The sequence below is a fragment of the Melozone crissalis genome, unplaced genomic scaffold (genome assembly GCF_028551555.1).
Source record: "Melozone crissalis strain CALT ecotype California unplaced genomic scaffold, PUWL_Pcris_2 ptg000018l_1, whole genome shotgun sequence".
Taxonomy (NCBI): Eukaryota; Metazoa; Chordata; class Aves; order Passeriformes; family Passerellidae; genus Melozone; species Melozone crissalis.
In genome coordinates, this window is record NW_026535796.1 from 18,751,864 (window position 1) to 18,778,577 (window position 26,714).

Below are 26,714 nucleotides of genomic sequence, written 5' to 3' on the forward strand. Positions count from 1 at the left end.
ACATGGAGACAGCTCAAGCTGGGCTTACTTCCAAGTACCTCCACCCTTGCAGGAACATTTTGGGCTAGTGACCATCTAGGATTATCTGAAGGATTATCTGAAAACGATGGTGTACAGCCCTCCTGCTGCAGGCATGCCAGTGCACCTCCCAACCAACCACAGAGGCAGCATTTCCACTGCCTCCTATCTACCGAGGAGTTGTCTGCAGGAGGCCTGTTCCAGCTCAGCCCTGCTCCACCCGGCTCTAGCAGTGTCTACATCTGATCTAATCCTCTGATCTTGCTTAGTGCAGCAGCACAGTATCCGTGAGCTTGGGCTGTATTAAACAAAAGCTGCCTGCTAGGGACTGGTGAGGTGGAGCTGCCTTGACTTTACAGTGATGAGCAATATCTTCACAGCCCTTCCCCAAATAAAGCCTCAACACTTGCTCCTGGCAAACCATCCTCATCCTCCTCCCTGCAGAAACGAGGCTGGTGTCCCGTGGGGCCTCAGAGCTGGCTTTTATTCCCAAGAGTCTTATAAAGTCAAGGCTTTCAAGGACAAGCTGCAGCATTGCCACAGGAAAACACATCTTCTTCTACTTGGGTGTGATTAAACTGATTCTATGCTAAGCCAGAGGCTCCAGTTCAGGGGTGCTGGCCTTGCAGGCAGGCTGCTGGGGTCCCATTGCAGCATAGGAACCATCAGCCTTAAGCCCACCTCAGTCAGCACCACCAGCCCTTTCAGAGCTGGCAGGGCACCTGTGTGCCTTGGGCTACTCCTCCATTGCCCTCCGCCGGCTGCCTTCCCTCCAGGGGACATGTGCAGGGTCACAGCAGAAAAAAATTAATAACCAGGCAGTTATAACAAGAATGTGAAAAAGAATAAAAAAGCTTTAATTTAAAAATTAAATTAAAAAGAGAGAATAAGCAAGAGGCGTTTGTGCCCTTTCCATACCCCGCACTTTCTATGGTTCCTCTTAGCCGCTCCCACCATGGACGGAAATCCTCACCCTGTACAGAGCAGGCCCTTGCAGCCCAGAGCAAAGCTAAGAACAGAACAGTGGAGACTGCAGCAGCAGCTGGCCTGGAGAGCCTCCAGGGCCACCAGCAAAATCATCTGGGAAGAAGAAAAGATTAAAAATAAAAGCCAGAAACTCTAATTACTGAATTCTTATGAGAAAAGTATTAAATAATTTAAATAGTGTGAGGAATGCAATGCATCCTCTGTGCTCCAGTGTGTGATAGCGATAGAACAGTGTCCAGTCAAGCTGCTCCCAGCATGGGGTTCCTTCCCCCCCAGTGTTCAGCTATGCTCTTGTCCAGTGTCAGCCACGTCCCTGATTGTTGATGGCAACAACTGTGCTGCCAAGAACTGGGGAGGAGCAGGGTGGGCCTCACTGGGAACTTCTCCCAGTCTCTGCTGGCCCATGAAGCTGCTGTTTTGGGCATGGTTGACAGCCCTGCCCTGTGGGGCAACAGCAGCACAGGAGAGGATCTGTCACCAGCATAGCTGCTCCCGGCTGGGAGGTCCATCCTGGGAGCTCACTGCTGGTGACAGCAGACAGCCCATTCTGGTCTGGGAGCTCAACCTGCTCTGGGTGACTCCCACACCACCTGTACAGAGCCAGCTCCACTGGAGACTGCATCCATACAGATGAGGAATAATAATATTTACCTCCATTAAACAGCCAGCCTTGATCTGGGTTTGAGCCAAGGCTCCAACTACTTGCAGTACTCCCTGGCCACTCGTCTCAGGGTGCAGGGACACTTCCTCTGAGCCTGCTCCACAAAGGATGTAAAGGGTTGCTGTACGACCTCGTCTCCAACTCACCAAAGCCGCTGAGGGCCTTGCAGCCTGAGAGCTGGGGCCATTGAGCAGAGGCAGAACAGGGTAAGGTACAGCTCCCAGATCTCTGGAGGAGCCAGGCCTCAAGGTGAGGTGAACTAATGAAGACTGGGAATTCACATCGGCTAAAAGAAGGAAGGGAGGAGATCCCACCCCTGGCCCCTGGCATGGGGAGGTTCCCCTGTAACACAGGAAGGCTGGAGCAGCTTGACCTGCAGGCACTGCCTGTTCTTGCAGCTGTTGTCTTCCACCTTATCTAAAGGCATCCCTTTGGTGGGCTGGAGAGGCTGCGCTGCCGACTCCGTTCCCTCGGGCTGGGCGGCGGCGGTGGGCAGAGGCAGGAGGGAGGCCCTGCGCCCTCCCTTCTCCAGTGTGCTGCTTGTACCCCGCACCCAGTGTCCCCAGGTGTCACAGGCTTCTCTCGGCAGTGAGGTATTTGAGTGCAGCAGCCCCGTATCGCCGTGACAGGTCCTGGTGGAACTCCTCCCGCAGGGTCTGGAGGCAGCCCCGGTACCCTGCGCTCAGGCGGAACTTGGAGATGTCGAAGCTGGGGGCATGGGGCATGTGGATCATGAAGGCATTGGGCAGGACCAGCAGCTCATACTCCTGGGGACAGAGCAGCAGCCCTTACCATCATCGGCTTGGTGGCACCCACATGTCACTGCCCAGCCACGGGCCCCCAACACCCGGCGGTGCCAGGAGCCCCGCACCCACCTGCGCATCCAGCTCCATGATGTGGGACACTTTGTTCCAGCCGAAGCCGACGAACCTCTGGTCATACCTGGGGCAGTCTCGCCTCACTACAACGTAAGGCTCGAAGTCTGGCTGCCATGCCACACGGTATGGCACAGTGGCCGTCCGCCATTTGGCGTAGTCTGTTGGGGCGTGGCCTTTTGGCCACACGTGGTACCTATGGGGAGAGATGGAAATGGAGACTGAGGCAGTAGAGGATGCAGGGGGTCTGCTACCCCACTCTGAGACAGGGGGTGCACAGCCTCAAGCCACGAGGGTACAGAGCTGACTTCTGCTCGGATGGTGGCACAATGCTAGTCCCTACCTGAAGGTGTAGAGGGAGCCCATGTCCAGCATGGAGAGCAGCTCTGCTTTGGATTTGGGAAAGGTCAGACGGTAGTGCAGGGTCTCAAATGCTGGCACGATGAGAGCTGCCTTCCTCTGGGGCAGCTCCAGCTGTTGGATGGAGTTCCTGTAGTAGCAGGAAGGGTGTGAGGTCTCCCTGACTGTGAGACATAGCCACAGCCTCCTTCCTCAGCCCCTCTAGCCTGCCCACTGCTCCACATGGGTATTAATGGGTTTTGAGAATTTGCAGTGGTACCATGCAGGGATAGAAGGAACAGGGGAACTCTCAAAGCCACAGCTCCTTCCTTATCTACTGGTGTCTGACAAAAATAAGGGCCGGACCCCAAGGTTGAACACAAAGGAAACAGCCACTGCCTATTGAGAGTTGCTACCCAGGGCATTTCCTGAAAACTCTGGTGCTTGGGGAGCCCAGCAGGCTGAGCAAGAGCCAGCTGGAAAAGGCCTTACCTGAGGTAATCGTAGAGGCCAAACATGGGCAGGAAGTCGATGTCCGTCAGGAAGACGTACGGGGTCTGCGTGTTGGCCAAGGCCACGTTGCGCAGGAGGTTGATGGGGTAGAACTGCCCCTCCTTGTAGACAATGTGGTAGGCCACGTTGCGGCGGGCGCTCAGCACCTCCGAGGCCTGGGCGTAGCGCAGGAACTGCTGCGCCTCGGCGTCCGACATGTACAGCGCCAGGCTGATGGGGCCTGCCCAGTGCTTGCAGATGGCCTCCAGCATCTGTAACCTGGAGCAGAGGGCACAGCCTGAGCACCAGACCTGCCCTGACGCAGCTTCTGAACCAAACCCACAACTGGGTGCCTCCAGAGAGCCGCATGCCAGCCATGCCCGGTTAGGAGGGAGCAGGAAGAACTGATGTTCCCAGCTTGGGGTGTTGTTTCTCACTGCCAAATGCTGGCGTGAAAAGGATGAAATGAGATTCCCTGGTAGCTCCAAAGCTGTAGAGCCTATCCAGAGGCGTGGATGTGGGTTCCAACCTCCCACCAGTTCTACTGGCAAGTACCTGTCCATGGAGAGCTGGGCCACGAGGGTGACATCGGTGGGGTTGGGAAAGGCCAGGAACTCATACTGCAGGAAGAACAGGTGGATGCGGTGCTGCATGAGGTGCTGCTGGCGGAAGTCATAGCAGGGATCATCCTCATCCAACTCCTCCAGCGCCTGCTGCAACTGCAACAACGTGAAGGTGAGGGAGAGTAGGAACCCCAGGGGCAGTTGCATGAGGTCTCTGCCCACCCAGAGCTCTGCAGCTGAGGGCAGAGCTGCAGTCAGCCTCACCTGGTCCCTGGGTGGGCTGGGAAGACTGGCACAGCCAAAAAGCTCTCTGCGCAGCAGGTTCCCGTCGTACTCCAGGAAGGTCAGGTAGAGGTTACGGAAGAACTCCACGTGCTTGTTCTTCACCCGCAGCTTCTTGGGCGAGTTCCAGTGGATCACCTGAGCAGTAGTGTGTCACCCCATGTAAGGGAAGTCAGCAGCACCAGGCTCCCTAAACCCTCAGACCCCATGCTGACTCCCCTGGACTTCCAGTGCCTGCACTGTCCTTCAGGCCCTCCCCAGTCTCAAAAGCAGCAACCCCACCCACCTTGAGATCTGAGAGCTCAGTGTAGCACTGCTCCGAGCGGGTGTGATCAGAGAGCTGCACATTCCAGAAGCAGGGAAGCCGGTACACCAGGGATGGGTCCTGCTTGATCACCGCATTGAAGATATCCTAGGAGAGAGAAAGGTGAGTGCACGGGTGGATGAGGAAGATCCCCTGTGCCTGCAGTGCTGTGGGATTGCAGAAAGACCAACCTGTCCCAGAGAAGGGACAGTTACCTGATCAGCCAGCGAGGTGGAGAGCATGCTCATCAGCTCCCGCTCTGCTGTCAGCCGCCACATCTGCTCCCAGCCCAGGCGGCGCAGGCGGTCCAGCAGGAGCAGGATCACCCCTGAGGGCCAGGGCAGAGGGCACAGGGTCACTGAGAGAGCACTCAGCCACCAAAGAGCTGAGGCACAGCTGCCTGCATGCCTTCAGCCCCTGGGACATGCCGCTTCTCTGTGCCCACCCACAACCCTGGGATGCTGTAGCACTCCTCTTGTTCCCACCACCTTCCTACTTTACCCAGTCTCCCTGTGCCAAGTACCACCTCAGCTGCATGTGCCATGAGGCTGCACCTGCCACCCTGGCAGCTCACACTCACCTGTGTTGAAGCCACGTCCCAGGGCTGGCCATGGTTTGTGGTTTTTCCACAGGTTGCCTAAGTACCAGTCACTTTGGTTCTCCACCAGCCCAATCACCTGCTTTTCTGAGAAAACAGAGGGACGTGGATGCAGGTCATCTTGCTGTTGGTTCAGAGGGCCCAAGCAAACCCACTGTGCTGGTGCTGTGGCAGGCAGGCACTGCCACCCTGAGCCCAGCATCCAAGGCCCCCTGCCAGGGCCCCAGGGGCACCCTATCCTCACCAGAAAACTTTCCAAAGACAGCCCAGAGCTCAGCAATGTCAGTGGCAAAGGTGATGTCCGTGTCCAAGACAATGACTTTGGAGAGGTTGGAGGGTAGTGCCTTGGTAAGTGTCAGCTTCATCAGTCCGTAGATGCCAGAGTAGTGCTTGTTGGGGATCCATGACACCTCTGGCTGCAAGGCAACACACCTCAGGGTCAGGCATGGCCATGCCCTTCCCCTGTCCAGGCAGCTGTGTGTCCCGGAACCCCATGCAGAGGAGGCCAACAACAGAAGGGTCATGCAGAGCTGTGGAGCCAGCCAAGCCTAGAGCATTTCCTCCAGCCACCAGAATCCCCACCTGGATTCCAGTGTCTCACTCAGCTCTGCCACAGAGACACTGCTACCACAAGGCACTTCCCCACCTTGCCAGTACCAGCCTTGGGCTCCCCTCTCAGCAGCACCAGCAACAAGCCCAGAAAGAGGAGGGGGTGAGAGGGATCAGCAAGAAAAAGTTACTCATCCTCCATCCACTCATCCCTCTCTGTTGCTCCCCTTGACCCTCTAAGCATTGGCTTGGGACAGGGTAAAGGGAGGGCAAGCACCTGCCTTCAAGTCATCGGCATTGTAGAAGCTGACGTGGACAGAAGGCACCATCCAGGACTGGAAGAGTGTCTGAAGGATCTGGTGGGCCACCGAATCCGTGATGAAGTGAAAGTGGAGGGGGTTTTTCCTGCCAAGGGCAAGCACAGCAACATTCAGCATCACAGCAGCATGAAGAGGACATAGTTCCCCATCCCACCCATGGACAGATATCAGCCGAGGAGGCAAATGGAAAAAAAACCCTCCAGGGGAAACAAATTCCACTGTGCCACTCTAAGCACAAAGGGTAGAGAGAGGTCCTAGAGCCCCTCTTCTGCAGCACTGCCCTGCTGCAGCCTGCAGCAGCTCATCTGAGAACCCCAACCAGCAGGCTGCTGGCACAAGGTCTCCTCATTACCTGTGGAAGAGGATGGATTTCACCAGCGTGACCACGTCCCGGCTCGCGTTGTGCCCAGCACACACAATTGCAACGTGAAGGAGCTGCCCAAAGACAAACGGTGCCTTTTTGAGACTGGACACCTCCTCCCTGCAGGGCTGTCACCTCCTGCCTGGGACCACACTACAGGGAGGAAGCTTCAAAACCCAACCTTTCCCATGCAGAAGGAGCCACAAAGAGAGGTGGGAGTTCCCTAACTCAGAAGTGGGAATAGGAGTCTTGCTGCCACTCCTCCTGTCTGGTCTCCTTCTCTGGAGAAGAAAAATACCCTCACCCACTGAGCACTGTGGAGAGCCAGGATGAGGCCCCAGCATGGCCAGAGCACAGGGAGAGCAGTGCCAGGTGAGGTGCTCATATATCCATGCTCCACAGGGTCCCAGCCTCCCACCCAACATTCCCTATCCACAACGCCACCGTGCTGGTGCCATCACCCACCTCACACTTGTGCACTGTCCGCTGCTTGGCACAGGCTGTGTGGTTGCTCCTCTCGCTCCCAGGGGGGTCTCTGTCCTCAGCAGAAGCCCCCCACTGCGGGCTGCCATCGCTGCCCTCCGCCTGAGCCTGGCTGAGCTGCAGCCGGAGCTGCTGATTCTCCTCCTCCACCCTGCGCACACGTGAGGCCAGCGCCTCCCGCTCCACATCCCGGCTCGGCTGCTCGCCCAGACAGGGTGGCAGCAGGAGGAAGCGGCCATCTGTGGAACAGATATGGACATGCAAAGGGCATGGCAAGGCCAGGAGAGCCCACGTGTGAATGCTGGGGCAGAACCACAACTGAGAGGTCCAGGCATGTCTCACAAATGCCCAGCCAACATCTCAGCTATGTTCCCCTGATCTTCAGAGATGTCCCTGGAGATGTCCTAAAGTCAGACTCACCTGCAGTGACTTGCATGGCCAGAGCAACCATCCCAAGGCCTAATCCCCTGCTGCCCACCCTCTGTTGTGGACTGTCCCTTGATTTGAGGAGGACAAGAAGGATTCACTCACATTCGAGGCTTCCCACAAAGAGGTAGAGCCAGGAGAGGAGAATGGCCAGGGTCACTGTGGCGAGCAGCAACTTCAGCTTTGTGCGCCAGGAGCGCAACATGATGTGCTGGCAGGACACGGGTAACAGGGATCAGGTGGGCAACCCGAGTCCGGCTGGCCCTGGCATCCTAGAGCCTGTGAGGAACAGGGGAAAAGAGAGAGGTGTCACCAGTAGCCCCCACCCAGGTGTGCCAACATTTCCCCAGCAGGACATCCTCCATCACCTGCTCCTCCAGGACATAAATGGGCAACTCAAGGAGTGAAACGGATGCCCAGACAGTACACTCCGGCCCATGATGGAACATTTACCCCCCTCCCCCCGCCGCGACTTGTCCCGCCATCTGGACTGCAGAGCCTGTGGGGGGGTGGGGGGGACCTTAAACATGGAGGGGAATGGGGATAGGAAGGAGGTTTCTGAGAGATTTTACCCCAGCTTTGTGCCTTGCTCCCTGCCATCCCACAGGCCTAGGGCTCACAGAGGAGAGGAGGGGTAATAATGCTAGGAGACCCTCCCGAGCTGGGCGGCGGGTCCCGGAGCCTGCCCGTGGGAGGAGCGCGGTCCCTCCCCCGCCGCCTCGGCCGGAGCGCGGCCCACGCAGGGCCGGGGGGCTCGGGGAACTCCCGCACCCAAGCGCCGCCGCCCGCCCACTTCGGTGGGAAAACCCCAAACATTTGCGGGAAAGTCGCTCCCCGGCTACACTGGGGCATGGGGCGGCCGGGGCAGCCTCCCCACCCCGCCGCGCTCTGCCACGCGTGTTAGGCCGCTTTCACTGCTCCGCCGCCGGCGGGACGCTCCCAAGGCGGGCTCAGCCCTGCTCCCGCCGAGCAGGAGCCAGGCGCCCGAGCAGGCAAAAACCCCACGGGGAAGGAGACGCCTGCCCCCCGCCGCAGCCTGCCCTCGCTCTGCACCCCTGCCCGCGGCTCCGCGCCCTCGGCGCAGCAACATCTGGACAACAAAAGCTGCCGTCGGGCTGAATGGGCCGGATTAGGGTCTGCTCCCCCTGCACACGCCCCGCTGGAGCCCATTGATGTGCAGATGCCCGTGGGGCCGCGGGGGCTGGAACCTAGGAGAACACATACCGCGGCCCCCGACCCTCCCCGCGGCCCCTGGGGCCGGGTGCAAGCTCCAGCCCGCTGGAGCAATTGCGGACGGATGGCCCCATCCACCCTCGGTGAGGGATACCCCGGCTCTAGAAGGGCTGGGGCATGGCCAGCCCGCGGGAGCACGGCCACGCCAGCCCACTGGAGCTACAGCTGAGCTCCCGCGGCAGTAGGCACGGCCCCTGAGAGCTGCACCTGGCAGAGAAGGTGCCTACTGGCATCACCGCTCCCTGCAAGCCAGGCCCGGGCTTGACCTGCTTTTGTGCTCTACAGAGCAGGCCAAGCACAGGCATGGCAGGGAAAACGGGGAGCTGACACATGGAGCACACCAGGCCCAGGCACCCCTTCTCCCTGCCACAGCCACGGGCCGTGCTGGACATGGCGAGATCTCCACAAGCTGCTGCCAGCCTGTCTCCCATCTCACATGCTGAGGTGCACACAAAGTTGGAGGGCTGTTCAGGCCACGCTGGAGGGGAATGGCAGGGGGGCATGGTGAGAAAAGGCCGAGGAGGTCAGCCAGCACCCAGGGGAAGCAGAGGGGCAGGGAAACAACTTTAGCACAAACAAAGGAGAGAGAAGGTGATGGCACACAGCAGCATCCGTCCTGCTCCCGCTTGCCCCCATGGCCCCTCACTCCAGGAATGGTACTCTCTCCCCAGCCTGCATGTGAACACACTACTAGGATGGCAATTCTGCGGGACCAGATGGGACCAGCAGCAAGTCAGTTTTCACCTCTCCCAGAGGCACCCAAGGATCCATCGATCCCCCACCTCATAACGCTCCCACCCCTCCTGCCATCCCTTGTGCTACTCCTCACCTGGCTGCTTGCCTTCCCCCAGGCGCTGGTTTCCTTACCTACCTCTCCCCTCCGCCTCCTCCGCCTCCTGCTTCCCCGGCGCCTCCCAAGCCGGCTGGCAGCCCACTGCTACTGCTCCCTCCCGGGGCTGCCGTTCCCTGTCCTCCCTTTACTCCTCCCTTCTAGATCTGACACTTTCCCCCTCCTCCCCGCTCTCAAACCCATGCTCCCCCCGCACACCCCGCCGGCCCCCCTTTCAGAGGAAGAAAGAACAAACAAAACAAGAGATTAAATTCGCTTTCTACTCAAGAGCCCCCAGCGCCAGGGGCACAGAGTTGCCCAAAGTAAATTGGGAGGAATCCATCCTCCTTCCAACTCCCTTCCCACTCCCAGGCCTCAAAATCCTTCCTTCACACAGTGAAAAAAGGAAGGATCAGGATTATCTACCCCCTTCCTAGCACCGCCCTCCTCCTTTACTGGGGCAGGTGCAGAAGACTTTGTCCTCACAGAGAGATCTCTGGGGGCCTTGGGAAGGTGGCAGAGCCCACCTGTTCTCCCCATGACTGGGAAAGAATGGTTCCACAGCCTACCCGGGATGCAAATATGGCGAGGATGGGATGCAGACCTTGCTGCTACCCAGAGAGAAATGTACTGGCCACCATCAGAGTACTTGCCCATCAACTTAGCAGAGTGCAAGCCTCACTGTGGATCTGAAAGGGAAAGAACTGTTCCCCTACTGTCTCATCCTTGCTCTGGCCCAGAAGTGCAGGGCTCACTGAAAGGGTGCAGTGTTCGACCAGACCTGCCCAGCGTACCAGGAGTGAGCAGGATGGTGGAAGGAGGAGCAGGAGGCCGGGGCTGGGAATGCTAACTATGCAGAGAGAGGCTCTACCTGCAGCTCCCCCCTCCCCACCGCGCAGGCCCCGGGGCTGGGAAAGGCAGCGGCCCTGGCCCGGGGCTGCGGCAGAAGGAGAAGCCCTTACCGGGAATGCCCAGTACCGCGGGCGTCGGGAGGGGGCCGGGTGCGGTGGGAGAAGGCCAGGAGCGGCAGCAGGCAGAGGACTGGGATGCGGAGCCCCTGCACAGCCCTCCGATGCAACGTAAATGGCCCCCACCCCAGAGCCCCGGGTGAGGTGAGGCGGGTCCCGGCCTGCCCGCGCAGCCACAGCAGCGCCCAGATGGCTTCCCTGGGAGGCACGCTTACCTCCCTCACGCTCGGGCAGCTCCTGCTTGCCCTTGCAGAGCCCCGGTACAACAGGCAGCGGCTCCCCAGCAGCGCCCTTCAGCCCAGCCCTGCCCCGGCAGGGAGAGGAAACGCCCGGGCTGCCCTGCTGCTCCGCTGAGCCGGCGGCTCCCCAGGGCAGGGGCCCTTCCCTTCGCTCCCCCAGCCGCGCCGGGGCACATGCTCAGCAGGAACCGTCCTGCCCCTGCTCCACGGTATCCAGCATGTGCTCCAGCTGAGGCAGTGCCACGCAGGGCTTACCCATGCTTTGGGAGCAGTGCAGACCTGCAGCCCGCGGCCAACAGCACCGCTTCAGCAGAGGAACCCGCCTCGTGCTCCAGCTGACCTCCGCAGCCTCTGTACACGCTTGTCCTGGCCACCATACCGCGTCGGCTCCCAGCACCGAGAGCGAGTGCTCTGGGACCCAGCCAGGCCCTCTCCAGCCAGGGCAGGAACAGGTAGGCTGCTGGGGAGCACAGGCACGGCAGGGGCCTTCACGGGGGTGAAGATGGCAAGCCAGAAACAGCCTCTCTGTGAAACATTAGAGGCACAGCAAGCGGAGGGCAAGGCTGGAAGCGGCTCCTTGGCAAGGGGCACAGCGGGTACCAGCAGCCATGGCCCAGCACGTAAAGCTCCCGGCTCCACTGTCCCTGCAGTCACGGCCTGGGGCCTCTCCGCCCTCCCTCCTCAGTCTCCTTGCTCACCAGACAAGCGCAGCCAGCAGTAAGACGAGAGGTTTCCCAATACTGCCGTCTTCCAACCCCAGCGCGGGTGCGGGGCAGAAGTGCTGTTCACAGCAGGTTATCCTCCCTCCCCCACATTCTTCCCAGGAGCAAGCAGCTCCTGCTTCAGCAGGGATCAGGGGATACAGCCACTGGGACTGAAAAAGGCACCCTTGTCCCCTCTCTAGCTGGAAGAAGCTGACCAGGGTGGATACGAGGGAAGGGGCAGGCAGGACCCAGGCCTCGTCTCATGCCTGGGGCACCCTGCCTCCAGTGACAACAGGGCAACGGCCAGGGGACAGAGAATGTCATGCCAGCAGAGCTGGGCAGCTGCACAAACACCAGGGCGTGCTCACACCAACCTCTGATGCGTGGGCAGGAGCCCAAAGCTGGCTGTATGCTGGCCACCCTTCCATGCACAAGCAACCTTCATTCCTGGGAAAGTGCAGCCACTTTGCTTGCCCCAGGCTCCTCCTGAGAGCTGCCCATGTGCTGACACTCCACTCCTCCACGATCCACTCTTTTGCAGGAAATCCCCTTTTCTTTGTAGGCCCTATTGCTCAGCCTGAATGGCCTTCGCTCTCTACGCCTCAGTAATAATCAGGTGAGCAGTTAATGTTTACGGAGAGCTGGCAGTGGAAATTTTGCCATCACATTACCATGTTTCCTCCAGCCCTGCAAGCACAGAGGGGAGCAGCTCTGTTTTCCTACAACATCACAATTGGCAGCAAGGCCCATGGGAGGGTGGGTGTCTCAGCCTGTTGTCTCTTTTAGAGCTAATGTGTACCTGCAGAGCCATGCTGAGGCACAACTACACTGTCTGTGGGTACCAAGCCAGAGGCCTGAAGGGGCACAGGGACAGTCCCAGGCTTGCTGCCCCCTCTACTGCCTCCCTCCTAGGCATTACAAGGGAAGAGGTCGCCTGGCTGTTCCCAGTAAAGAGCTGCAGGGCAGCCAGGAGAGGAGTGATTTCATGGAGCTATGGTGCCTGTTGTCTTACCTAGGTGTAGGTGAAAGAAACTGCAAATTCTCCCAGGTCTCATTTTTGGAAGAGTGACAGTTTAGCTGACCTGCTTAGACTGCCTCAGTAGAAGCCAAACACAACAGCTTCCCAGGTTTGCAGAAGGTGAGAAAGGGCCCAAAAGCTGCAACAAGAGCTGCACAGCCAGACTGGGAACTCAGAAAAGGCACCACAGTTTGAAGAGAAGCAACTGGGGACAATCGCTTTTGCTCTTACAGATGGAGGGGACAGGCTGGTTCCTCATTCAGCAGATCACCTTTAAAGTGTACTGCAGCACCCATCTGACAAAGTGCCTTATGATTCAGGGTCGCCTCCCTGTCCTGCTCCCTATGCCTGAAATGTTGCTGGTTGAGGGGGGCTGTGCCAGCCAGCAGATACCACACAGGCAGCGCAGAGCAGGGTAGCTGCAGGAATTTACAGAGGCGGAATGGAATTTGGCCAGGGAGCAGGATTAAAACCCCATGCTCCGGATTACCATGCTGTTCCTCCCTCCCCAGCCTTATGATAAGCAAACCCTAAGTGAGAGTTTCACCTTTGTATTTCCCTGGAAAGAGCAACCTCTGGCAAAAGAGCCACCAGAGTGTTCTAGAGGTGGGATCCAGTAGCACTCACAGTTGGATACCAACACATGCTGCAAAAGGAAGCATCCTCATCTCCCACTGCTCCCAGACACCACCAAGCTACCGAGAAAATCCCAGAAAGGACCCTCCTGGAACAACAAGCAGCTGTGCCTCAGTTACAGCTCATTCTCAAACATCAAGCTCTTCTCAGGCCCGTAAGATTACCACACACACAATTCTGCCGCTCTGAGTTCAGCTTTTTATTCTCCAGAGGTCATTCTGAAAAGCCATCTTCTCCTTCTCTGGCAGAACCACAGCACTTGGGGAAGAGGAGCTAAAAGTCTCTGAAGGGTATTGAAGCTCCAAGCTTGGCTGAAGCAGCGACTCTTGTCACCAGACTGTTTCCTTGTTTCCAGCAGAAACCAGCAAGCTCAGGCTGGGACTGACAGGAATGCCGTGCTGCTTACCTCTTCATGTCTGAGACCCAGGAATGTATCAGGGGAGCAGCTCCTCTTGGCAGGCACTCCAATCACAAGGCCCTGCTAGACACAGTCTGCTGTTGCAGATCAGTCTCCCTGCCTGCAACCAGGCACTGGGTTCAGCTGCCCGGCAGAGCGTCAGCCACAGGGCGCACGCAGGGCACGCACGGGGACAGCAGTGCCACAGCAGAATGTGCAAGCGTGTGGCGTGGGAGGCCTGAGCCTCCCAGACACCCTGCAGTGCTCACAGGCGGGGCAGCTGCATTCTGCCACAACTCTCAGGCAAAGTAAAGGGGGCCCACCCAGACGACAACAAAGTCCCCAAGTGCTCTCATTGCTCTTAAGCCCAAGAAGAAGCTGGAAGGACCCCAAGAAACTCACAGCGGAGGTGTTCAACACACTGCTTCCAGCTTTACCTTCCTGGACTACAAGTCATTTGATGCTAAGAAGATACTCAGCAGGTGAAGTATCAACACTGACTGGCCTTTCTCTGGGCCTGGTGAAGCTCAAGCCTAACTGAGGACAAACACAGAGGCCACAAACTGCTGAATCAAATCTCCTCCTCATGCCTCCCTGGCCAGCACAGCTTGTGCACAGGAGGGACCAGCCCTGGGCACTGTGCAGTGGGACCCCAACTGCCTCTTGAAACAGGAGCAGCAACAGGGGCTGATCTCTAGCTCCCTTCCTCTCTCATGGGATTAGGTTTCTACTATCTGCATTTTTGCTGATGTTTGTGCTGCAGCCAATGGCCAGCTCTGAATCCATTAAGTTCACCGTGTCCTGGTCTCCGGATGTGCTACGGGCATCAATACCTGTTCACCCTGCCATTTCCTGATACTTCACTACTGCGGGCTTGCAACGGTTCCTGGGGTCAGAGCTGAGCAGGGCCAGCAGCCAGGAACTCCAGCTTTTCTCCAAGGCAGCCTGCAGCAAGCCCTCCACCAGTTCCAGCTCTGCCATCAGCACAGCTGGAACACCCAGCAGGCATCCTGCTAATACAGCAAGGGCTGGGAGTTTCATCCTGTGTGGTACTGACAGCCCAAGTTTCCAGCTGGCAGTGCCCATGGGTAGGGACTAACCCCACATCCCCCTGCTCCCTTGAAATGCTCTTGAACATCCTGCACCAGGTGGTGCTCCCTGGTGGGACAAGGGAGACTGAGATTGTGCATGGCCAGCACAACAGGCCAGACTTAGCCCCTACACATGCTTGTAGTCTGCACCACCTCAGGCAAAATTAATTAGGTTAATTACAGCAAAAAAAGGAGACAAAGGGACTCCAACAACCCCATATTGGCACTCTACCTGGAAAAGCTCACAAGAGGTATGACACCATCCACCTCTGGGGAGGTGCCAGGGGCATGGCTGTGAGCCAGGTTGTCAGGTGCCTGCTGTGCATTGTTACCAGCAGAACTGGGTAAGTGTTTTTGGCTGAATAGTTATTGATTGAAAACTGCAGTTTCCAGACAGCTCAGAGCTATTTGCTCCTTCATTACAAGTTTTGGACAAGAACAAAAAGCGTTGTTTTCCAGGCAAAAAAGTCTCATTTTGCATTGTTTTGTTTGTAATTGAGCTGCATTGCATTTAAAAAAAAAGAGAAAGGGTCTCTCAAATTTGTCTGTGTTGAGTTTTTCTCCCTCCAGCTTTTCATTTTGGGCACTAAATCAAGCAATTAATTATTTGTCTAGCTCTGGTCTCCAGACAAGCTGAGAGCATCATGAGCCAAAAGGATGGAACAGCTCTGCCCAAGCAGCAGTTCTGAGGAGGGTGTTGATTTTTTTTGTGCTGCAGGCTCCTTTCAGGCCTTAGCTTGAGTTCCCTCGGGGTTAGCAAACATTCCCTGGGGAGAAGAGAGCAGGGCCCTGTGCAAGGAATGGCAGGTACCCCACCACCTGCCCAGTGGGCAGCAGTTCAGGAGACACAAGGTCATACCAGGGCTTGGAGGACATGCTAGGAGCAGGGCTTCCCATGCCAACTGCCCTGCACAGAATCATAGGATATCCTGAGTTGGAAGGGACCCATAAGGATCATCAAGTCCAACTCCCAGCTCAGCACAGGACAACCTCAGAAATCACACCATGTGCCTGACAGCATTGTCCATAAGCTTCTGGAACTCTGTCAGGCTTGGTGCTGTGACCACTTCCCTGGGAGCCTGTTCCAGTGCCCAAGCCACCCTCTGGGTTTTTCCTAGTAACCAACCTAATCCTCTGCTGATACAGCTTCATGCCATCGGCTCGTGACACCCTGGTCCCTCACTAGTCCTGCTGGTATCGGTCACTGGAGCAACTCCTCCAAATTCCATCTCTCACAATGCCAAACAATTCCATCTCTCACAATGCCAAACTCTAGTCCAGCAGCCGGGCACACACGAGGCACTGACCGACAGTGAAAGGCGATCCCTCTCCTCTGCGTGAAAAGCAGCTGAGCTCATGGATGCAGCCCAGTACCTCTTCCATAAGGGACTAGCTCAAACTGGGAGCTGTGCTCAAGCAGCCACTCCTATATCTTCCCTGTCCAGAGCTATTCCTGGCACCAATGCCCTCAGTGCCCAAGTCAGGCTGAAAGCACAGCTCATCCACACAGGAATGGAACAACTGCACTATAAATAGCAAACCAGAATGGCTCAGGGCAGGCTCTAAAAAGCCCAAGCAGCAATAGTGCCATCCACTCAGGGTGCCCTGGGCATTTTGTATGACCAGAAGGGATTCTGAGCTACAGAGAAGCTTGCACGTTGCCAAGAGGCTCTGACAACACTGGAGGAAAAACTGTTGTCCAGGCTAAGACACAAAACTTACCTGCAAAAAAACCACATAGGGCATCTTGCAAACTGGAAACGAGGCAGTGACTGATGGGGGCAAAAAAGGAGGGGAAGTGGATCCCAGAGGGGAGGCAGTTCCCAAAGCCAGGCAGTGGAAAGAACACTCCCAACATCCAAACTCATTACTAGCCCTCCTCCCTTCCTGCTGCTCCTTGTGTTCCTGTCCCTGGGGCTTCTCACACTGCTGAGCTAAACCGTGAACTTGCACACCAAAGGACAAAGGCAGGGAAGAAACAGCATAGCTCAACTCAACCAAGCAGCAGGTGAGTGGCTGAGGACAAAAGCTCATGTCTTCTGCAATCCACAGCAACCTCTGTGCAGTGCCCAGCCTGCACCAGGACAGGCATAACATCTCAGGTCATCCTGCGATCAGGTCTTCCAGGATGCTTCTAGGAAGACCCTTCCCACCACACTCATCCTCACTACTCCTTCTTCCCTCCTAGTGCCTCCATGTGGATCCACCTTCCTCTTCTCACGGACACCGTATGTCCCTATGAAGGGATCTCAGCCTCCCCAGATGAGGATGTGACCGGCCTCATGCAGCACTGCCAGGCACCAGCCTCCCACTGCTGCGAGGGATTCCTGCTCTGCAGCACCTGGGCATACACTGGGAATAAGAGCACAGAGGAGACTGCTGGGAAATCAAGAGAGGGGTGTATGCACAGGGAAGGCACACACCTGAACCAAATCACCCAGCAAATAAACACACAAGCACACACACAAAAGGAAGCAGTTGCTTCCTCTGACAGAAAGCTTGTTTTGTCAGAATAGGAAGACAGCACTCAAGGAAAGACACCAAACCTCTGCTTTATTGCACCTGGAGCACCAAAACGAGACAGGACACAAAAAGCAAAGATAGCCAGTGCTGACTATAATTCCACCTCGAGAATTCTGTAGGCCCACAACTCTCTTGGCTTCTCCCCCATGGCTCTCCTGTCACTCCTCACCCTTCCTCCTCAGTGCAGCAGGCAGGAAGAGAGGTAGAGGTCTCAAGTTTGGCCAAGTTTCCACTCCGGGAACAGAAGCTTGATAACAGGCTGGACAGGATGTGAGCACCCATTGAGGAAGAGGATTAGTAACCCCTTAATCTGCACATTTTGGAGTCTAAGCACTTTGCTCTGCTCTTTAATTAAACCATGGAGTGCAAAGATTGCCAGAAGGTAGAGAACAAGGAGGAAGAAGGAAAGGAAAGAAGAGACTGTGGCTTAAAGGCTGTTCCTTGCAGCTTAAATGCAAGGGGAGGGTGTTACTAGCAGGGATGTATTTCACCTCAAGTGCTTTATACTGGGGCTGTTGAGCATCCTATTGCCTTCCCTGATCCAATCTATGGGTGAGTCAGGGGCAGGATGAAGGGCAAACTGCCTGAGGGCCTGGGGATGACAAAGGAGGGAGCAAGGAGATCTATCAGACTGGACAAAGCTTTACCTGTGGCAGCTTTGTCTGGCTGGCCATGACTCCCCTCCCGAGTCTCCTGCCTCCTGGGAAGCAATATGAGTGCCAGAGCAATGTTTGTCTCCACTTCACACACCTGTCTGCACAAAAGGGCCTTGTTCCAGCACTTATCTGGCTCCAAGATGGGGAGGGGCCACTGCCTCACTGCCCTGGCACCCAGGCAGGACTTTCAGCTCCACGTCGGCCTTCTTTGGATCTGCCTGGCAGAGGAAAATTTCCTGACACAGGTAAAGAGGGAAAACTTTTACCACAGCCCAAGACAAACAAAGCAGTTTCCCTCAAGCTGTGCTCAGGCACACGTGCCCCTGCAGAGTAGGCAGCGAGCCTGAGGCTCCGGAAGCTACCTGAGCATGAGGATAGGAGCCCCACAGCACAGCACAGGGAGACAGGCAGCTGCTGCCAGAGCTGGGAATAGAGCTGCCAAGGAATGGCCTCACCTCCCTAAATGCTCTGCCACCAGCTCTGCCCCACCAGACCAAGGCAGGGGGCTGCCTGTGTGCAGGGGCAGCCTGTCACTCCAGCGTTCCTCTCTTCCCTCACTCCTATTCTTTGGAATTCCTCTCCTCTGTTTGCTTTGTTTCAGACCTCAATGAACAGGAAGAAAAGGGAAGGAGCCTTGACAAATCCGATCAAGGCACAGACATTGCTGAGGCTCCCTCCTGCTGGCATGCCAAGCCCTACACTAATGAGGGGCAGGGAGAGAGAGGTGGCCACTGAGAACAGTGGCCCCAAAGAAACACTTGATGTAACAGACAGAGAGAAAAGAAGCTGCTAGGACAGAACAATGCCAGCACAAGCTCCCAGCCTTCAGAAGGGGGTCTTCCTATTTTCCCTGGCCCAGAGAGCTCCTCAGTCCAGGTGCCAGTGACTTACTGCCCACTACACAAGAAATAAGCAATAGACCATGGTATTGTCTGGGGAGAAGGATCCAGACATGCACACAGGAGAAGAGCCACAGAGATCAGGTCACACTTTATTCAAAGGACTGCTGTGGAGAATCTGGTCCTTCCCTCCAGAGAACTGGGTTATGGGGACTTGCAAGTCCCAGTGTTGTCTCCAGAACCTCCCACAGGTTCCAAATACCCAGAGAGCCAAGCCCTTCTGCTACGTGAGTATCTCCTGTACACTGACTTAGAAGCACTAAAACAGCAAGGGAGCAACCACATGTAAACCATCTACTTATCATACATGATAACTAACCTTTGAAGGCTGCCAATGTTGCAGGAGTGGCTAGGAACAGCTGGAGAAGTTGGCACGGCTTGCTGGTGCCTGTGAGGACCCCCCCTCTAACCAAAGATTCTCAGCTTGAAGGGCAGATAAGACATCTCAGCTGTACTTGAGAGTTTTGGAGCTTCCTGTCACCTGAAACCCAAAAGACAGTCACGTGAAGAGCTACTGCATAAGAGAGCTCTGAGGACAGGCCCCTGCACATCCAGAGTCACAGATAAGAGCACCCAACACCTTGGTCCTGCCCTATCCTCCAGCCTGCCACAAAGCACGGCTCAGTGTCACCCAAGGCCACCCAGAGAGCCCAGGGGAGGATGACTACCTGCATGCTGCATATTCCCAGTCCCAGTTCACTGCACTGTCGTTTGCAAGTTCCCCACTCATGCAAGGAGGGCTGTACACATGTGCCTAGAATTGCTGGCAAAGCCACAGCTACCATGTTCCATCATGTGAGTCCTCACACCAATCCTTCAGCAGCCTCAGGAGCTGAGGGAGGGATGCAAGTTCTCTGGCCCCCTCCCAAACACGACAGCAGCAGCAAGTGTCCAACTTGTGAGGCAATAAAGGGATTAACTATCTTGTCCAGTAACCTGAGCCCCCTGACATGCTGTGGGCAGCCCCATAATGGCAGCTAAGAGAGCCTATCCAAATAGGTGCATACAGGGAGAGAGCAGGAGGAGGAGAGAGAAAGCAGGCAAAAAACATCACACATGCAACTTGTGCTGAAGAGAGCACAGCAGTCTGCACATGTTACTCCTCCTCAGAGGAAATCCTCTTCCTCTGCTGAGATCTTTCCAGTGCACCCCTTTCCTCCGACTCCCACAGAGTTGGGCACACACATCCACAACTGCAGGATGAAATGGATAAGCCCTTCTCCCAGGAGGCTAGAAGGATTCTTAGCGCATTATCAGGAAAAAGCCCAAAACAGAAGCGCAGCCATACTAATATGCTGGGGCAAAGGAATTGGAGAAGAATTGGGAATGTTGTTTTAAAGACCCTCTATCCACACATCATTGCTTTAAGATGCAGCAGGAGCAGGACCTTAAAAGCAGGTTAAAACCTAGTAAAAACATGGGTCTGATCTGTCCCACCTGTTTTAAAAGGCCAAACAGAGAATCAAGTGTGCAGTGTGCTGCATTCCTGCACCCCTCTAGCCACAGCAAACCCCAGACCAGCCTGGCACAGTACACTATGACAGAAGGGAGGTGACATCAATCCCAACAAGGGCTGGAAATAAAAAATAGTAACAACAGCTGCTACCTGAACAGTGAAATCCAGCAATTCTAAGAGGGAAGTACAGCACTGCAGTGCTCAGCAAAACCCTTCTTCAGCAACAAGGCCCAACAAAACTTCTGCTTTTTGAGCCTCCCTCAGATTCTGGCTACAAGGTGGCAGCCAGTGAGAGAGGACATGTATGGACCCTACAGCACATGTCAGTAAACAGACATCTGTCTCCTCCATCAACCCCACTCTGCTTGTCCTGATCGGTCAGCTCCCACCTCAGACCAAAGGGGTCTAAGAGGGGAAACTCAGGAGATGGATATTTTGCAGCAGCAGGAACACAACCAGAGTGCCAAACCCTTCTGCCATACACCCACAGCCCTTGCCCAGGTGCTACCACAGCTTTATATTTCCAGGGAACAGTTCAGCAGGTAAGAGCCAAGTCGCTCCACCTGGGCTAGGAAGCAGAAGCTGCTGACAGCAGCACTGAGTGCTATCAACAGCAAAGAGCTCAAAAGGCAGAGATAATACTGAGTGGGGAGACCCAGATATGTGCCTGTCACACAGCAGCACTGTCCCCTGGGATCCACCACGGCATCTCTGGGACAGCAGAGTTCCCATTTGCACATGGCAGGAGCCTCATCTCCAGGATGGAGCCCACATCACACGGCCACAACCCAGCCACCAGCAGTTATTACACAGCACCACACACAGGACCTGCAAGATATGCAGCATGCTGGGGCCGATCTCAATGCCTGCTGCCTTCTCCAGGTGAGGTCAGGGGAGCTTAGGGTGATGCTGGGGGAAGGAAAGGTCAGAAATCACAAGCAGTTACCCATCGCACACCCAAAGGGAGTTGCAGTGCCCTCTCCCTCAGGACCCAGCTGTGTCTCTCCCTTGGACTGTTTCCATCAACTCAGGCCACCAGAGAACTATGTGTCCAAAAGTTTTTTCCAACTGCATCACATGGTTATTAAAAGACATGGCCTCTCCCTTTCAGCCTTTGGCACAGGCAGATTTGAGTATTACAGGAGAGACTACACATTGCTAATGAATCAGGAAAGGGAGTTATCCAAGTAACAATCTGTGGCTCTAAATGGCTTTCTGGAAAAGGCATCTGGAGGCAGGAGGCAGTCAGTATCTCGCAGCAGGGCTCTGCACACATTGCCAGACATGTTGTTCCTCCTGGGAAGCCAAAAAGAGTCTTTCTCCAGAGATGCCAAGTCTGAGCTAAGCTGGGAAGGGCAGGGGCACCCTGACAGAAAACAGCAACAAAATGCCTCCAAGTCAAAGCACACATTAAAAGGCCCCTTAAGCTTGTTTGACCTGTGTTTCCCTTCCCATCAGACTCCTGCTTCAAGTAACAGACCTGTCAGCAACACTTCAGGAACTCAGGTACTACACCAGCAGCTTCCCCTGCCAGCTGTTGCCTTTCCAGACCCCAGGAGGGCTTTCCAAGATCAGAAGTACAAGCCACCGCCACCAGCATTGCTATGCTCAGAGCATGTGTGCTTCATTGCCCTTGTCTCCTCATTTGGACAGAGATTTGGAGCTCTCTCAAAGGGTGTTGGCCTCCAGTGGGATATCATGAGTGAACAAGGCCTTCCATTCTAGTCAAGGTTCACGTAAAAGGGACTAAAATACTCCCTGGACATGCCTCCATCTACAGGTTATTTGGAGCAAGTAATAATTTATCCTTATCTATCCCAAAGTATTGGCTGAGCTCATCCAGAAGCAAAGAAAATACACAGCCAGAGCATGGTGTGAGAGCTGGGGAGGGCAGGAAGGCATGCCCTGAAGAGGCAGGGCCAGAAAGGCCATCTCATTCTTCATCACAACTGCTCGCTTTCAACCACAGCCAACAAGACCCACATCCCCGATCTCACACTGCTAGACCACTTCCCTTCTGGCAGGGGAGGGTCAGCAGGAAGACAAGGTTGGGGGGAATATCCACTTCCCACCCCAAATACCCATCTCCCAAGACACAGCCAAGCATCAGTATACTGAGTGTGTCCTCCCACATCCTGCTGCCCGGCTCCAACCCAGTACAAAAACATCCTCACCCCAGCACTCTGAAAGACGTGTTTGAGGCTTACTTAGGATGAGCTGCCTCATACCCGTGGCAGTGCTGTGCCTGGAGTCAGGCTTCCCAGAAATGGCATGGTCTCATGGATCTGAGCAAACAGCAAGACACTGGCAGCCAAGCAAGCTGGACTTCAGCACTGTACCCATGGGTACAGATGGGCTGGCAGAACATTTGCTTTCTTTTTTTTGGTTTGCTTCTTTTCTTACCGTTAGTGCTGAGCCTGCACCCCTCATCATCACAGCATTGGAACTATTTGGCCTCGGTTACAGCCAGAGGATTTCCAGTAAGCACAAGCCCTCAGCACCCAGACTGGCAGTGAGCACTAAGGAGAGTTGCTCCCAGATCATTGTGGGCACAGTCAAGAGAGAAATTTGTCCCTCAACCCAGCCTTTCACCTCCTGCTGCCACACACACCGTGGGCACCATAAGCCAAGGCAATTTAAGTCTTGCCCAGTCCCATGGACTTGCTGCTGCTCTGAGAAGCTGCCCATCCTACAGTGCTGCCTTGCAACTTACCATAAAAAGGCAGCATGATGCTGTTCAAACTGTCCTCCAAACTCACTTGCTGCAAGCAGGAGATGAACAAAAGGGGACATGACAGTTGGTGGGACAGAGTCTGGGGGCAAGGGGTGAAGAGGAAGCATCTACCAAAATGCTCCTTACTCAGGGGTAGGATCTAGCTGTGCTGTTCAGAGTAGCCCAAGGACTTTGTGCATCAAGCTTCACCTCTGGCTGAAGACAAGGTGTCTTTGGCAGTCTCCTAGGCAGCCAGCTCTCAGATTGCTGTCTGGCAGAGCTAGAGCATCTCCTTGAAGGAGAGCAGCTCTGGCAGTCTGCACTGGATATGCCCCTAGAGTCACCAGCAGCACACACCTACCCCAGTAAGCTGTGCTGGAAACCTCTGTCACAGGCTTCGGGTGCTATCTCACCCGCCTTCGCACTTACAGTAGCAGCCCAGCCACCGTGAAATTCAGAGAAACTCGCAGGTAGCACTGCATGTGAAAGGAAAGTTGGGTCTAATCCATGTGATTCTGACTAAAAAGGTTTGTTTAGGGCCAGAATGCTTGCCAGCGGTATCTCGTGCCCTTTTTGAACTCAGCCTGCTGGAAAACAAACCCTCGGGGGAAGAGGAGCGATCAGGAAGGATAAAGTGCCTGCCCATGCAACTGTAATTCCCGCCGAGGAAGCCGCAGGCACACACTGTGCCCATTGTGCGGAGGTAACCGGACAGGAGGAAGGAGGGGCGGCTCGGCCCAGCTCTGTGCGCACCCGAGAGGCCACGAAGCGCCTCCTCGCCCCCGGGCACCGCCGATCTTTGCCCCGGGCAGCGTGCGGAGCCAGGCCCGGCTGCGGGCAGGGGCGCTGGCCGGCAGCCTGGGCTGAGCGGGGGGCAGAGCCGGGGCACGGCACGGCGGGAGGAACGTCGCGGCACCGGGCACAGGCTGGAGCCACTTCTGCAACAGGCTGCAGGCAGGAGGGCCCCGCGGCTCCTGCCGCCTGCCACGGGGACACCCGTGCTAGTGCGGCAAACACTGAGCGCTGCGGGGCCGCCCGTGGGCTCCGGGAGAGCCCCCGCTGCACGGCCCGACCCGACCACCGCCCTTCTGCTCTCCGCTCCGGTGCCCCCGGCCCCGGGCGGGGACAGACACTGTCACGCACGGACACGAGGATGAAAGCCCCGTCCCCGAGGTCCCCCGACCTTTCCGTGTCCCCAGGGCAGCACCTCCCCTGCTCCGCAGGCAGCGAGTGGGCACGGGCCGTTCAGCCCCGAGCGGAGCGGGGCTGTCCCTGCCTCCTCGCTTACACCTCACCCTTCCCCACGCAGAGCCCTCGCCAGGTGCGGAGCGAGGCTCCCCACTGCCGGGCAAGCAGCGACCCGGGTGTCCATGGGAGCCCCCGGCTGGGACGGGGGTCGCCGCACGCCGCTCCCCGGCGGGTGACGAAGGGGCAAGCACCGCTCCCGGCGCCCGCTCTCATTCCCCAGCGCCACCTGGAACTTTTTACCGGTGCCGTAGCCAGCCCCGGCAGCTGCACCGAGCAGCCCCCGACGGGCGGCCGGTACCCCGCACACCGCCCCAGCCGTGCCGCGGAGCGCCAGACCCACGCGTGGGCAGACCCCCGCCCGCCGCAAGGCTCCAGGAACGACTCCTTCCCGGGGCGCCCCAAAACTGAGCGCACCCCGGCTCCCCACCCGGCGGCAACTGCATCCCCGCCCGGGACACCCCAGCCCGCCCTACCTGCCCGGCCGCCGCCGCCGACTCCTTCAAACCCCCGCCCCGCCGCTCATCGCCCGCTCGGCGCTCGGCCCGGCTCGGCTGCTCGGGGCGGGGCGTGGCGGGGGCGGCCCCGGAAGCAGCGCGGCGGCGGCGGCGGCACCATGGCGGCGGCGGCGGCGGCGGCAGCGGCCTCGGCCCGTGCCCGCGGAGCCGGCCCGGTGTGGCGGCTGCGCCTGCTGTGCCAGCGCTACCAGGAGTACGTGAGGCGGCACCCGGCCGCCACGGCCCAGCTGGAGGGCACCGTGCGGGGGCTCTCCTACCTGCTGCCAGGTGTGGGAGCGGGGGGCGGGCGAGCCTTCGTCCCTCCGGCCGGGGTCTGGGCCGGGGGGCGCGGGCACCGGGACCCAGCGGGGAGCGGGAGCTCCCCCGGCCCCGGGCGCTCACTGGAGCCGCTCTTTTCCCTTCGCAGGTCGCTTCTCGGACTCGCACGCGCTGTCGGAGCTGGGTAGGTGGGCAGCGGGTCGGGGCCGGTGCTGTGCCCTTGCCCGGGTGCGTGCGGGTCTTGCTCCCCGGGCCCTGCTCTTGGCCGTGGATTCTCGGGCAGCTCCTGGGAGGAGTCTGCATATCCTGCTACCCTCCTTCCCTCATCCCCTGTCGGGGACAGACACAGCAGGGCCGGTTTGGCTTGCTTCCTGTGCATTCATTCTGCGTTGTTCTCTTCCTTTTCCAGTGTATTCTGCCTCCAACCTCCTAGTGCTGTTAAATGACTGGATTCTCCGAAAGGATCTGCAGGAAAGCCTGGCAGTGGTAAGGCTGGAGCGTGTGGGAGGAGGATTTGGGACATATGCTTTCTTCCTTGCAGGAGCTTTCAGGGAGTGTCTGTAGAAACTTAACAGGTCTTTGCTAAGGCCTCTCTTTGTGGTCGGGTATGGAGAAGCCAGAGGCAACCTCTGAATGCAACTAAAATAGCAGCCCTGTCCCTTAGCTCCTGGCTTGGAGGGGTGGCCGGAGCACTCCCTGGACCACAGAAATCAGGCCCTGACTTGCACCAGAAGCTCCACAGGCTTTTTTGAGAAGCTCAGAACTTGAACTAGGTAGAGGTGTTGATGAATAAACTGTTGCCATTTACACAGCAGTGGCTCTGGAGCACAGAAGCTCTTGATTCCATCTGTGAGACTCTTCCTTTGCGTATTGTATTGAGTAAAACAAATGTAAGTGGCTTGCTACTATGTCTGTCTTGCATGAGCCCCAGGCTGGCTCCCAGCATTCCTAAACCCTATGGGGAATGTGGAAGAGGTTGTTTTTCTCCAGACAAGGTTCTTCTGTTACAAACCTGTCCAGTGTGTGGCTTGGGTGTTGGCAGCTCCCTGAATGGAGCATCAGGCGTGTAACAAACAGAAGTGAACAAGACTTGCTTCCCTGGTTAAAATTGAATAGAATTCCAGCTGTATTGTCTTAATTGATGCTTTTCAGTGAATCAAACCCTGTGGTTGACAGCAGTAGTGAGTTCCCACATGGATAGCAGAGACTTAGACTGGAAGAGGACCCACTGTCCTGGGGTTCATGCCTGAAATCTAGTCTGATGCTGTGTTCAGCCAGCATTCACTCTGATGTGGCTGTGGACTCTGGGTTCCCTTCCATCTGCTTCAAGTACACTCCCTCATCAGCTCTGTCCAGAGAGGAGGTTGTCTTGTATCTCAACTCTGGGATGAGGAGGAGGGGAGGGTTTTGCTGTGGAGCTCAGGAACAGTGCCACAGCCCAGGAGGCTGTCCTGTTGTGTCAGTTGGGGTAGAGGCAATATAAAACACAGATGTGATGTTCTCCCTATTTTTGGAGTGGTAACTCCATGTGATGCTGTGATGTCGCAGTCTGCCCCTGCTTGGACGTACATAAGTGGGCTTGTGTGTAGGCTCCAGCCACAGTGGAGACATTGCTTTTTTTTTCTGGAGCCGTGACTTCCAAGGCCATCTGGTGCTTATTTCTGAGGGTCCCACCAGACTGGGCTGTGTTTCTGCCCTCTTTAACTCCCGAGCAGAACCTGCATCCTGTCCCCTTCCTCCCCTCTGTGTTTTGCAGTCGCTGCCCCAGCAGAAGCTGCTGACCTGGCTGAGTGTACTAGAATGCGTGGAGGTCTTTGCAGAGATGGGGACAGCCAGGGTGTGGGGGGAGATGGGCCGGTGGACCATCATTGTCCTCATCCAGCTGGCTAAGTAAGTGCTGTGGGCAGAGGGGAAGGGGCAGCGTGCGCTCGGAAAGGGGACCTGGAGGGCACTCCGTAGTACCCTGGAAAAAGTCCCACACAGGACTGAGCTGCCAGTCCCTGAGGCTGGGGGAATTTGGAGCCCCACGGTGTACTGGACTCTGTGCCACAGAAGGGAGCACTTCCACATCTC

The 26,714-nt window shown here is 56.8% G+C and overlaps 1 protein-coding gene across 2 annotated transcripts; it reads right to left on the reverse strand.

Annotated features, from left to right (window-relative positions):
* Nucleotides 1-854: 854 nt before the first annotated feature.
* LARGE2 (LARGE xylosyl- and glucuronyltransferase 2) lies at nucleotides 855-24,409 on the reverse strand. Of its 2 annotated transcripts, none has more exons than XM_054275542.1 (15): nucleotides 24,342-24,409; nucleotides 7,364-7,537; nucleotides 6,815-7,071; nucleotides 6,341-6,423; nucleotides 5,946-6,073; nucleotides 5,364-5,531; nucleotides 5,102-5,206; nucleotides 4,737-4,849; nucleotides 4,504-4,629; nucleotides 4,200-4,355; nucleotides 3,928-4,091; nucleotides 3,373-3,651; nucleotides 2,885-3,031; nucleotides 2,542-2,737; nucleotides 855-2,433 (listed from the first exon to the last, which is right to left on the reverse strand). In XM_054275542.1, exons 2-15 carry the CDS (start codon nucleotides 7,461-7,463, stop codon nucleotides 2,236-2,238), a joined length of 2,220 nt encoding a protein of 739 aa, XP_054131517.1. In that variant the 5' UTR covers nucleotides 7,464-7,537; nucleotides 24,342-24,409; the 3' UTR covers nucleotides 855-2,235. The 2 variants fall into 2 exon arrangements, with proteins under 2 accessions (XP_054131517.1, XP_054131516.1); XM_054275541.1 differs by lacking the exon at nucleotides 24,342-24,409 and adding an exon at nucleotides 18,771-18,852.
* Between the last annotated feature and the right edge of the window lie 2,305 nt (nucleotides 24,410-26,714).